This window comes from Callorhinus ursinus, unplaced genomic scaffold (genome assembly GCF_003265705.2).
Source record: "Callorhinus ursinus isolate GAN/ISIS: 27379988/994484 unplaced genomic scaffold, GSC_fseal_2.0 scaffold6, whole genome shotgun sequence".
NCBI classification, from domain to species: domain Eukaryota; kingdom Metazoa; phylum Chordata; class Mammalia; order Carnivora; family Otariidae; genus Callorhinus; species Callorhinus ursinus.
This window is the reverse complement of record NW_027397068.1, coordinates 19,663,104-19,677,174: the sequence shown is the minus strand read 5'-3', so window position 1 is coordinate 19,677,174 and position 14,071 is coordinate 19,663,104. Positions and strand designations below refer to the sequence as shown.

Below are 14,071 nucleotides of genomic sequence, written 5' to 3'. Positions count from 1 at the left end.
CACACTTGCAGACCTGCCCAGGTGTTTCTGCTCCTTTCTATTTAAGCATTTCGTTTTCTTACTATTAAATGTCACCTGTTAAACATTTTGAAAGCTTGCACAAGTGCATATTCATTTAGTAATGCCATATTAATTTTGCTTATGATACAAACAGGTGTTTTTCTCTTAACCTTGATGAGGGTTATTCTCATTGTACGTTACAGTATAATCCCATCATTTCATTAAGTTAAATAATGGAGGAGTAGAAACTGGGGAAATTACCTGTTATTTTTGATTAATGGATAATCTTCTGTTCGGTTTTTAGAAGTTAAAAATGAACAACAGCTTTTTCTTCACACATGTATCAGTGGATACATTCTTGAACAGTGGTTTATGAATTAGAAATTTGTATATTGAGCCTTGTTTTCCCTTGACTAGACTATAAAAATAAAGATGCAGTTCCAGAAATAAATATTTGATGCCATAAAATTCGGATGAAATAATAATGTTTGGGAGAGTAACTGTGTTCAAAGTGCCAATATTGATAGTTTATGCAACAAAGTAAAAAAATAAACACAAGCAGTAATGGCTTATAGCACATGTTGAAACCCTGGATGCACTGAGTTCCTTTCTTTCCCGCCAAAAATAGAGCCAGGGAAAGGAGATCTTACATAAAACATTATGGTATTGTGGGTCAGAGAGTATAAAGATTTTTTTTATAACTTGCTGTGTGTACAAAATATTTTCTGTTATGTAAATTTGCTTAGGAGATATCTAAGGTAAAAAAATAGGCATTTCTTTTTTGGCAGTTTGATTTTGGTGAATTTTTATGGAATCCACATTTTAAAAATTGCTGGACATTTGACAGCTATCCAGTGAAACTTGCTCCCTCCCCCCTGCCCACCCTTCATCTGAAAATTTTCTTCCCTGCTAATAGGACCAAGAAGGACTGAAGCTAATGATGACTGTGGGTGTTTAGAGCATGCACTGTGGCTCATAAATCAAGACTGACTAACTCATAGATAGAATGACTGGTGTCAGTAAGCATTATTTTACATTATAAGGATCTTGCAGGTTATTTTAATTCCTCTCAGAGCTCTTTCTTCAGTGTTTCCCACTACTAGGAATTTATTGTTTGTTTTCATCCTTAGTGTTTAAGAAATTATAGTGAGTGTTGACTGTGTAAAGAAACGTTTAACATAGTTCCTACGTCAGGCTATAGGAAGAATAAAGATATAAACATGTAAACATCCTTCCTGTATTTTTATTAATAAAATAACCGGATGATAACTAATGAGTGTAGACCTTAAAGAAAACATCGGTAGTAAACAACTGAAGTCCAGCTTCTTCGGCAAAATGTTGCAATGACCATGATATAATGAGTAAAATGGAACAGTAGTATTAAATCACTGTTTTAAAACTCCCTTTGTTTCACTCATTCTGGTGCATGAGCAGAGGCATAAGTTGTGAGAAGAAAGTTTAGTAATGCTAATTTTTAAATTTTAGAATCATAATGGATGAAGATCTTCTTTTGCAAGATTAAAGCTCTAGTCTACTTTCTCACCAGCAATTTCTCTTCCATTTTCAATTCAGCCATGTTAGTTGCTGGGGGGCTGTTTGAATAATCACAACGGTACATACATAAATTTAAGTTTTCCATATTTTACAGTAGTATTTCAGCCACTAAAACTATAAACCTTGATAACATTCCTTTAAGCATAGTCCTTGTTCCCATGAAGAAAATAAAATGTTTAAATACCAGGAAGAGAGAATTCTCTTTTTGGGTGGGAGATACTGGAGTCTTGCCTACTGATTGCTGTGGGCCTCCTTGACTTGACTGAGGGTTGATAGTCATTATGGCTTGTAGGCAGCATTCCCAGAATAAACAATACATATTCATGGCTTGATTATTAATGAATAATCTATGAATAAGTATGGTCTATTTATGCTCATTACTGTGAAGAAGACTTATTTATAATACTTTAAAGAAAAAAGTACATTTTTAAACTAGAGACCAGTGATGATGAGCTGCTGTTGAGCAAGTCTTTGGGAAAAGTTTGATACGGTTTATTTTTGTTGCCGAAAAACCTTTCCTCACAGGTTGGAACTGTTTAACTGGATTTCAAAGAACTTTTTAGGAATTGATATTATTCAAAAGAGTAGGAAAGTAGGTTGAATTGGAATAACAAGAACTTAAAAGTTTTAATCAGTTATCAAAATCCTATTCTATCTCTAGCTTTGTGATTTGCAACTTCAAGTACTGCTCATGCATATCATTACTCATTAGAACCACATCTTTTATAATTCCACTTTTCTTTTATAATAGAGTTCCCTAGTCTTTGACATTTCTTTGCCCCCACCCCCACCCCACCTGTTTGTGCTTTGAGGTTTAATCGTATCACTCTGATGCTCAAAAAGCCTTAGGTTTATTTTTCCACTACTATTTTTCTTTGGATAGTTGCCCAAATTAATCACCTTGATCTCCACCTCAGTTATGTAGAGATTTTTATCCCTGACTCCTCTAATTGTTTCATTCAGAAAACATTCTTGGATGCTTTTTAGATTCAAGAATTTTATTAGGTGTTTTGACACAGAGCTACAATTTTATGGGATAAAGAACTTATTGCTTATTTGTTTGTTTATTCAATTGCCTACCTATGCTTTATACAGTTACCTCTTTTAGAATGTCAATTCCCAGAGATTTAAGGCAATTTTAAGACTTTCTTTCTCCTGCCAACAAGGAGTTTTGTTTTTAATGGCTTTATTTTGGATCAGATGTATTAAAAAATGTTCCAAATTGTAAGGGATTAAAGATTTATCTTAAATATGCTGTTTCAGAAAACTCAGAATCAGCTAATAAAATGTACCGTTAGGAATCAGAAGCCATAGACATTTACGTCTCATTCTCCCCTTCCCTTTTTTTCCCCCTTACCTTTATACATCAGGCAAGTTCTGAGGATTGGTGCCTTTTATTTTGATGAGTAAACTCAGATTAAATGATTTATTCATATGATTTTATTATTTTAGGGTGCAAGTTACCATGTAGTAAATTACTTCTTATGTGCCTATATTACTCTGGACAAATTACTTCACCACATAAGGATAAGCCATTTCTTTCTTTTCCCATAGCAAGAGACCTAGTTTAGGTCTTCTCATAATACCCTCAATATCAGGAAATACTTTATGAGAATTCATATCATGGAATGAAGAGGCTGTAGGAAATAAAGAAGCTGTAGTTCTCCTTTTAGGTGACCAGTATCACAATTGAGACGAATACATAGATGACCAAGACAAAAACATGTATGTAATTATGCAGTAACATAAAACTTACATGAGGAGCATTAAGGAAAGAAACAAGAGTTGTGTTCGGCTAATTAATTGAGTCTGCTACTACGTCTGCCTTCTTGAACTGCAGAGATCATGAAGAAGTAGGTAGTATAGATCCTATAAGTTTAGGAAGACACAGTATGGGGATATTAACTAAATAATCTGCTCAGAGTAAAAATATGCAATATAGAAAAAGAGAGGGAAAGTCCGAAAGGTACTCTAGGCATGATCATTATCTTTATTGTGCTTTCAAATTCTGTCATTCATTAAATCAATTTGGGAACTTTTCTAGTCTGTTAACAGTTAGCTTTCTGCTGACTGGCTTCTCTCTAAATTCTTTAGAGGAGAAAAGTTCAATAATGAGGTAAGGAGAAAAGAGATGTCAAAGTGTTGCAAGTATCAAATCAAAATAGAATAGTTTTTAGTTCTTTGAAACCCTACATCCATTTCTAGGTTGCTAGCTTACAAAAATATGAAGAACTACTTGTAACTACTATTTATACTCAAAGTTAGGTAAAATTGTTAATTTCATCATATTTCTTGGGAATAGTTTAACCCTAGTAAGGGAAAAATACCCTGAGCCCATAGAACTTAGTCTGTTCTGGAGTAGAGGAAACTTAAATTCTTCAAGTGAATTTTCTTAATTGGAAGATACATTCAGTAAACTCTCATCAAATGTTTTTTCCATGCCTGACATTGTGCTAAGGATTGGGTATGCCAAAAATCTGTTCGGTTGCCAAAGGATTTGAGGCAACTTATAAATCTCAATCTTCCCTACAAATTAGTAGGGAAGGACATTGTAGTTAAGAGGGAAAAAAATGTAGTGGTTTAGGAATAGATGAGCCTGAGTTCAGTTCAGTGTAGAGAAGGTGTGTCATAATTTAGTATACATTGCCCACCTTTGAAATAGATCCAGAATCTGAATGTTGAGCACCACATTCAGTGCTACCATCTGAATCCAGTGCACCGTCTTCTCTTTCCTGAGTATTTTAGTGGTGTCTTGACTGTCCCCTATTTTTACTCCTCTTCCCCTTCAGTCTATGCTGTACACAGAAACCAGAGTGATCCTGCTGAGACACAAGGAGGTTGTGTCACTCTTATGCTCAAAGCCCTCTCATGATTGAGAATGCCATCTCCCTCAAAGCCGAAGTGTTTATGGGACACACATTATATGAACTGCCTCTTAACCTCTCTGACCTGCTCCTCATCTCTCCCTCACTTTGTACCTCCTGCATTAGTCTCTTTACGCTTCCTCACTCTACGTGGTATCCTGCCCCAGAGCTGTTGTGCTTGCCCTTCCCTCGGCCTGGAATGTTCTTTCCCAGATACCTGCTTTGCTTACTGCCGTACTTCCTTTGGGTCTTGGGTCTTGACTCATCTTCTCAGTGAGGCATCTCTGACCACCCTACCTACGCTTGATACTTCCTATTGCCCTTCCCTGCTTTTATTTCCTCCTCCACACTTTTCACTTTCTAATACTATTTGTTTTACTCATTTACTTGTTTATAGCCTACCTCTCCTACCAAAATATCAGTAAGCTCCATGAGAGCCAGGACTTTGTTTTGTCCACTGCTAACTCCCCAGGGCCTAGAGTAATGCCTGGATCATAATAGGAGCTCAGTAAATATTTGTTGAATGAATAAGTGAACATGCTTGGTGTAAACCGCAGTTTAGCTAATTCAATTTAGCAAAGGTAACAGTAGTGAGACAGGTTGGAAGAAATCTGGGAAAGGGAGTAGCTTGAGGAGTGTCAGGGAATTTTAAGGAAGGGGTGGGCAGTTGTGTGAAATGCCACAATAAGTCAAGTAATTCAAGCACTGAAAAGAAAGGGCATTGAGTTTGGCATTTAAAAGGAAAGGGCAAAGTTAGGGAGAGCAAAACACATATTGCAATGGAGTAAGAATAAATGGGTGTTCAGGTATAAATAAGATATGTGGGCAATAGTTATTTTCAACATTTAAAATAAATTTGTAGCAATTGAATTTTTTATTGTTGTTTGAATGTGAGTTGGCCAAGATTCAACTTGTATTTTCATGTTTGTGGGGTGCTTTGACCTTTACCAACTGCTTTCACATATTGTTTGATGTTCAAAACCATGAGGCAGTTTGGTGAGTGCTGTTATGTAATTCTAGTCTGCCTTTTACAGCTGAGAAAGTGCTGAGACTTGGGTAAATGCCTTTTCCAAGGTCACATGCCAGGAAGTGGAACAGGGCAAGAAATTAATCGTTTGACTTAGAAGTCCAGTGTTACTTCTTTTATTTTCATAAGGGATTGATTTAGTTAATTTTCCTTTATATGTCTATTTGGAAGCTAATTAATCCATTCAGGAAGAAAGACATGGCATAAATAAACTAACAGTATGTTACTGATGCACCGTGGCACTGTGTTAGGCAAGAAAATGTCAAGAGACCTGGACAGGGGTAATTGGTGCACTTAAGGGTTCAGTTTGCTTAGTTGATGAAGTTTCATGGATTCAAATATTCCTAGACTCACACTTACTTTTATATGATTTTCAGATGATGATTATAGACAGGACTGTCCTCCCCCATCTGTAATGCAACTACAATAAATATTGTTATTACCACTCTGATACAGAGTTTTATGTCCGCCATGTTGAATTATTTCTGTGTATTTATGTGAAGCTGTAATTGAATATCTTGTAATAATTTCAACATCAGTCTAGTAAATAGTAATAGTTTTAAGGAACATTACAATAGGACAGTTAAACCAGTTCAGACATTTCCTTAGTTGAGAGGAGGCTAGTCTGATTTATTTTGAGGTCATTTAATTAAAGCTTTCACCTTGTGTGCCACATTCAAAATAAATTATCCAGTACTGTATGGGTATTGTTTAGGGGGAAATACTTCTAAGAGTTATGTTATGTTTTTGGTTTTTTGGCTCTACCATTCAGATGTGAATTTTAGATAGGAGAAATACATTCTCTACTTTCTTAATTTTTCACTTCGCATTAGCTGACTTTTTATATGATATGAATACATCTTATATCAGGTTGAATTATTTTAGCCTAATCATGCCTATTTTGGTAAGTAGTAAATGAGAATTTAAGGGAAACGAGTTTTACATTTTCTGTAATAGAAATCCATTCTTCTGAAGGTATCTACTAAGAGTTGAGGTAATTCCAATGTACTTGCAAAAGTATCTTTTAGTTTTACAAAATTCACACGGAACATTGTTTTTACAGGTTTCTGAAGGTTTGTGGATCTGAATTAGTGCGCCTTGAATTATCTTGCAGCCACTTTCTTAATGAAACTTGCTTGGAGATTATTTCTGAGATGTGTCCAAATCTACAGGACTTAAATCTCTCATCCTGTGATAAACTACCACCTCAAGCTTTCAACCACATTGCCAAGTTATGCGGTCTTAGACGACTTGTTCTCTATAGAACAAAAGTAGAGGTAAGAATCATCATCATTTACATCTTTGCTAGTGTGATAGCCAGCTGAATATTTAGTTGCCTGTGATTGCTCATGATAATATGCTTTCTGATTTTTAAATAGATTTTGATGCCACTTGACTATTCTAAAATTAATAGAGCTGATTCAGTCGTTTCAAAATTATTTAGTCTATTGTATTGTTTGTATAATTATAGGAAAACGTTCTTCTCTGTGTTTTAAAATTTTTGTAAGGTTGTTCATGTTTCCAGGTAAAAAAATAAGCAATGGGTTGAGGGGAGCTGAAATGCTGGCAGGGAATGAATTAGAGAAGGAGGTAGAATGAGGAGGAAGCAAAGTGGAATTTATCCAGGGCTAGACCTAGAAGTTAAAATTCTCAGTACCATGGGGCGCCTGGGTGGCTCAGTTGGTTAAACATCTGCCTTAGGCTCAGGTCATGATCCCAGTGTCCTGAAATCGAACCCTGAGCCAGTCTCCCTGCTCATCGGGGAGTCTGCTTCTTCCTCTCCCTGCTCTTGCGCTCTCTCTCTCTCCCTCTCTCCCCCTCTCAAATAAATAAATAAAATCTTAAAAAATTTTTTTTCCATGCCATAGTTTAGGAGTCTCATTAATGAAAAATGGAATCTTGTCATTTATATTGATCTACTTGCTTTTTTTCGCATAGTATCTCTAGGACTTCTTTCCAGATCACTACATAGAGCATTTGACTCTTTTCATTAACTGTAGTATAGGTTATACCATAATCTGTTCAACCATTCCCCAAGTGATCAGCCTTCAGGTTTTTCCAGTTGTTTTCCTTTTACAAATTATCTAGCAATAACATTCTTTTGTGCAGAGTTTTGATATACATGCTGTTATTGCTGTAGGATAGAGTCCTGTAAGTGGTATTGCTGGATCAAAGAGGATGTGCCTGGGCCCCTGTAGTAAACACCCACTTATTGTCATATACTCCTTTCCTCTACTCCAGTCATGTTGACCTTTCTGTTACTTGAACATTCTGACCTGGTCCCAGCTCATGGCTCTTGCTTTCTGCCTGTCTAGAATATTCTTCCAGTTTATTATGTGGCTGCCCTTTTCTTAGCTCAGTGTTCAAGTATTTTTTTTCTTCAGAGATCACTTTTTGGACATCGATAAAAAGGTAGCCCCCCCACTTTCTGGTTTGTTTCTTTCATATCATCCAGTTTTATTTCCTTCTTAGCATCTGAAGTGATTTTGTTTTCTTCCTGATATCTGTCTCCTTATACTGGGATATAAATGTCATGAAGGTAGGAGTCTTGTACATCTTTTTCATTGCCATATTTCCAATGTCTAGAATGGTACTTGGTAAGATTGGTCATTTGATAAATATTTATTAAGTGAATGAATAAGATAACCAAATTACTTTTCCAAAATGGTATACCAGATGCTTTCCCGCTATAGTGAACCCTTGACTATCTTGAATTTTTGTATTTAACCTCTGGTATTTCAGTTTTCTTTTCTCTAAAATGGAGAGAATAAAAATACATATCTCAGGGTCATTGTGAGAATTAAATTACATGTAAAGTGCAAATTACATGTAAAGTGCCTAGAGGGTACCTAGAACATAGTAAACTCTCAATAAATAAATGTTAGTGCTAATAATATCATCGTGGCAGTTTTGTAGTATATTTTACTCTATGGTAGGGAAAATCTCATCTCTATTCTTTTTAAAAATTTTTGTTAATCCTTGTATATTCTTCTTCTGGTTGTATCTTTCAGCAGGGATTTTATTAGAAGTACATTATATTTCATTTTGCTCTTTAATAAGGCTTCCTATCATTCATGTAGGCCTTGTTTTACATCCAAGAGCATGTTATAGTTTTCTTCACTTAGGTCTTATATCCTGGTTAGAAGATTTATCTTTTGCATTTTATAGTCTCAGATACTGTTTCTTCTATTTAATTTTGATTGACTATTGTTAGTTTAGAGTTTATTGTTTTTTCTATATGTATCTTGTATTTGCTCAGCTTGTTGAATGCTCATAATTGTTCTAATAACTTTTTACTTATGTCTTTTGGATTTTCTAATGATACAATTATATAACCTCAAAATTAATACACTTTTTCTTTCTTTTTCAATATTTGAAGTGTTGCTTCATTAGATAGAACTTAATAAGTAGTGTAGAATAATAGAATCATAACAGATACACCAGTCTTATTTTTAATATAGTGGGGATATGTTATTATTTCATTTCAAAAATATCTATACAACAAATATTTGACTACCTATTATGTGCCAGGCACTGTTTTAGGCACTGGAACTTTAGTATCGAATTAAACAGACAGCTTCTAATGCAGCTTACTAATTTTATATGTTGTTTGATGTTGCTTTCTGCTAAGTAGTTTTTATCATTCTTGTTTGATTAAGAATATTTTATTAAAAATGTATATTATTTTTAAGCCTCCCTTACTGCATTCATCTTTTTTATTCTTTTACTTAAGAGTATAATGACTTATGTTGAATAGTCCTTGCATCCCTCCATGTTTTTAATTTAATAGAAAACTAGGTTAGTTTCCTAATATTTTGGAGCTGAATTGCCTGAATTTGAATTCTAGCTTTATCACTTATGAATTGTTACCTTGAGGAAGTTTCTTGACCCAAATGGAGATAATAATAGTATGCATCACGAAGAGTTGTTGTGAGGCTTAAATGCTTTAATGTACATGCAGTGTCTATAACAGTGTCTATAATAAGTGAGATTGAGCTGTGGTTTTCCTTTTCATGCTATTTTATCAGGTTTGGGGCTAGGATTGTGACAGCATAGCAAAATGATTTGGGAAGCTCCTGTTTTTCTCTTTGATCTGGCATAACTTGAATAGATGGAAATTACCTGTTATAGAATTTACCTATAAAACCATCTCGGTATATAGCCTTTTTTATTGGTAGATCAGAGTATATACCTTTTTACAGACATGGTTTTTTTTCTAATCTATGGAAGCCTGAGTATGTGAGTATAAGAGCTTCTGTTTAATACAGTTATTTTCAATTTGGGGCAAAATGTTTAGCTAGAGTTTAACTGGTGACCTAGTATGTTAGAACGGAGACTGATTCTAGTTCTGGCCCAGTGACAAGCTTAATGATCTAGGGTGAGTCACATAGTCTGAAATTCCCAGATTTCTTTGTAATATGAAAGGGCTATTGTCCCTGAATGCCAGTTTAAAGATAATATTAGCCCCTGTTTTCATTCGTCTGTCGTGAAATGACTTAACCATTTGTGAGTATAAAATCGTCAGCTATCTTTTCTTGGGTAGGTCTGTCCATTCTTAAATTATACCATATCTTATTTTTATTGGTATTTTTACTACTTCATTGGTCTATGTACTATAAACTCTGAGATCCTTTGAGCAAGATAATGCCTCCTTCAAAAATTTTCTGGTTAAATTTAACTTTAAGAAGAAATATAGCAAAGTTAATTATTGAATAAATCATCAGGAAGAAAAATAGGGTAAGAACCAAGAAATTATATTAACCTGCTAGGTATCTTACATCTGTGATGATTTTTAAAAAAAATATCCCATGGTTGGTGCCTGGGTGGCTCAGTCTGTTGAGCTTCTGCCTTCCGCTCAGGTCATGATCCCAGAGTCCTGGGATCAAGTCCCGCATTGGGCTCCCTGCTCAGCGGGGAGCCTGCTTCTTCCTCTCTTTCTACTCCTCCGCCTGCCTGTGCTCTCTCTCTCTCAAATAAATAAATAAAATCTTAAAAAGAAATATCCCATGGGATGCTTTTAAAATGTTCTGTATTAACATGATCTAGATGTTAGGAAATCATTAAACGATCCAGTTTTCTTTAATTTACCTTAAGAAACTGATAGAATATGACTATATATTTCTGAAATCATTTTCTTTCATTTTTTATTAATTTCAAGTATACAATATAATGATTCAACAATTCTGTATATTAGTACTCATTGTGTTAAGTGTACTGTTGATCCCCTTTTACCCACCCTCCCGTTCACCATCCCTCTGGCAACCACCCAGTTGTTCTTTTTATTTAAGAGTGTTATTTTTTGTCTCTTTTTTCCTTTGTTTTGTTTCTTAAATTCCACATAAGAGTATATTTTTTAAAAAGTTTGATTCCTATTTCAAGAGTGGAGATCTATACATATGTATCTAAGTCTAGATAGCATCAGCTCCAGTTTCTTTCAGTTACTTCAATATAGATGTAAAATTATTCTGTGAATCCATTAAATAAAATATGTATTGTACCCTATGTTACTACCTCTTAAAGTTTATTTTTATTAGTACATCTGCTAAAATATTATAAAAATAATCTATAACTTTGTTTTATATAATTTTTCTGATATCGAATATGTAAAAAAGTTCATAAAATTAAATTTTAATGATTTACAGTTGACATACAATAAAATAAAAAATAATGCCATTTCAGTGATATAAAAGGGAAAATCCAAAATTGGGAAAAACACAGGCAGTACTTACGTTCATTGCTTCTCAAGTCTGTATTCAGTGCTCTTTACCTGTACTCACTTCTATCGTCCTCTCATCCTTGGGCTCTATCTCAGACACTGACGTGGGTACTAAGCAGCTCGCAGGAATAAAGGGAGAAGGCAGCATGATCAGCTGGTCTCTATTAACAAGCAGAAGCTGTAACACTGGTATACATACCAATCTGCAAACACTTCCCTCTTCGCTTAAGCAAAGCATTACGTCACCCCTTCTTTCTTCCATGCATGTACATTTCCTATCCTGCACTCAGTGGTGTTGGTGGAGGAAGAGCAAACAGAATAAGAAGACACGATCTAGGGGCCTGGCTTCTCTCTAAGCCTTCCATGTAATCATTGGCAGTACATTCTGATGTTATAAACTGTTTTGAAAAGAAGGAACAGCAGTTAAATCTTAAACGCCTCTGTTTGCTCTAAAGAAATATGTAGAAGAAAAAGAATATACAAATTTGAACTTCTTGGGAGAGTTTTTTTTTTTAAAATAAGGAATACAAATTATCCAGTGCCACTTTTACCCATTTTTCTAAATTCTACAAAGTTCTAAAATAAGCAAAAATGAATATTATAAAATGTTGAGTCTGTTATAGCATTTAACTTCACAGAGGTTAGATTTATGATTTAGTAGAGTTAGACTTTATGTGTCTATATATAATTTCCACTAATAAACATAATACATCTGTGCCATTTTATAAGACTTAAGTAAGTCTTTGTGCATAGTGAACAAAACTTTAGGCGATATTGGAGACCTGGGTTTTAGTCCCAAAGTTTGAGAAAGCTTCCTGAATATATTGTGTTTGCTGTCCTAGACATTTTGCATTTAATTTAATTCTTTACACTAGTCCAGTGAAAGTGGTGTCACTCTCATCTTACAGATGATCAAATGGAGGTCCCAAAGATTAGTAACTTTCCTAGGGGCACAGAGCAATAAGTTAGAGTCAGGTTTTGAACCTGGCTTTGGTGGTCTTAGTGTTATAATTAAAATTATAAGATATATAAAAGCATAGAATGGTGGTTATTCTAATAACTTGGCTGTCTCTATTTAAACCAGAGATTTTTCCTTACTACCTATTCCTTTTCTAGTTTGCAACTGGTAAGGAAGTATGACGTTGTAACTAGCACACACAACATCACAATCCAGTGTAATATATGAACTACCAAGTTATATTATATAAATATTTTCTAGTTGAAACTACTACAGGGAAGTGGAAGTTTTGTCTTTTATTTTTATTATGGGTTTTTTTCTTTAAATTTTTTTATTGTTATGTTAATCACCATACATTACATCATTAGTTTTTGATGTACTGTTCCATGATTCATTGTGCATAACACCCAGTGGCTCCACGCAGAACGTGCCCTCTTTAATACCCATCACCAGGCTAACCCATCCCCCTACCCCCCTCCCCTCTAGAACCCTCAGTTTGTTTTTCAGAGTCCATCGTCTCTCATGGTTCATCTCCCCCTCCGATTTCCCCCCTTTCATTCTTCCCCTCCTGCTATCTTCTTCTTCTTTTTTTTTTCTTAACATATATTGCATTATTTGTTTCAGAGGTACAGATCTGTGATTCAACAGTCTTGCACAATTCACAGTGCTCACCATAGCACATACCCTCTCCAATGTCTATCACCCAGCCACCCCATCCCTCCCACCCCACCCCCACTCCAGCAACCCTCAGTTTGTTTCCTGAGATTAAGAATTCCTCATATCAGTGAGGTCATATGATACATGTCTTTCTCTGATTGACTTATTTCACTCAGCATAACACCCTCCAGTTCCATCCACGTCATTGCAAATGGCAAGATCTCATTCCTTTTTATGGCTGCATAATATTCCATTGTGTATATATACCACATCTTCTTTATCCATTCATCTGTCGATGGACAGCTTGGCTCTTTCCACAGTTTGGCTATTGTGGACAGTGCTGCTAGTGCTCAGCATCGCTCGGCATCAGGGAAATCCAAATCAAAACCTCAATGAGATACCACCTCACACCAGTCAGAATGGCTAAAATTAACAAGTCAGGAAACGACAGATGTTGGCGGGGATGCGGAGAAGGGGGAACCCTCCTACACTGTTGGTGGGAATGCAAACTGGTGCAGCCACTCTGGAAAACAGTATGGAGGTTCCTCAAAAAGTTGAAAATAGAGCTACCCGACGATCCAGCCATTGTACTACTGGGTATTTACCCCAAAGATACAAATGTAGGGATCTGAAGGGGTATGTGCACCCCGATGTTTTATTTTTATTATGAACAAACTTACTTTGAAGTCTTAGTTGTTCTGCACTTATAAATAAGTTATTCAACTTATATATATTCAAATTACATTTAAGTAATAGTTTGTGGAATCAATATGTAATAAACTGCTTTAAGCAAATAGTTTATATAGGCCAATTCTCAATATTATACCGTAATGGAGAGTAGCATTGGGATAGATAATCCCACAAATAATATTGGCATGTAAAATGATATGCTGTTGATGTCTAGTGGTATGTTCTAAGTGGTTAGGCATAGCCAGGCGTGTTGCAGGTCTGATTACTCAAGAAGACTGAGAACCTGGGAGAATGAAAGCATAATAGCGTGAGAATTGCCTTTTATGCTGGTAGGTAGATCCTGGCATGCTGATGGGGCCCCTTCCTGAGCCAGTGGTGAAACAGGCAGTGAGCACAGGGCAGTGGGCTTCTCTCTCCCTGACAGATTTTACCATTAGGGCTGCTGCATTGACCACTGAGCCTCATGAGTAACCTTGTCGGGAGCTGGGGTTGTATCCTGGTGCATATCCTTTGTACTGCCTGATTGCTGCTTTGGTAATAAACTAAAATGAGAGCAACTTTAAAATAACTCCTAGTTGTCATTGTCACCAGTTTTTGAACCCAGC

At 35.5% G+C, this 14,071-nt stretch overlaps 1 protein-coding gene across 2 annotated transcripts in view; it reads left to right on the top strand.

The window, feature by feature from the left end:
- Positions 1–14,071, top strand: part of FBXL4 (F-box and leucine rich repeat protein 4) — a 79,251-nt gene that overhangs the window by 35,431 nt on the left and 29,749 nt on the right. For both annotated transcript variants that reach the window (XM_025862903.2, XM_073893688.1), the window contains exon 6: positions 6,509–6,722. In XM_025862903.2, coding sequence (XP_025718688.1) covers positions 6,509–6,722 — 214 coding nt within the window. The remainder of the gene's footprint in view (positions 1–6,508; positions 6,723–14,071) is intronic.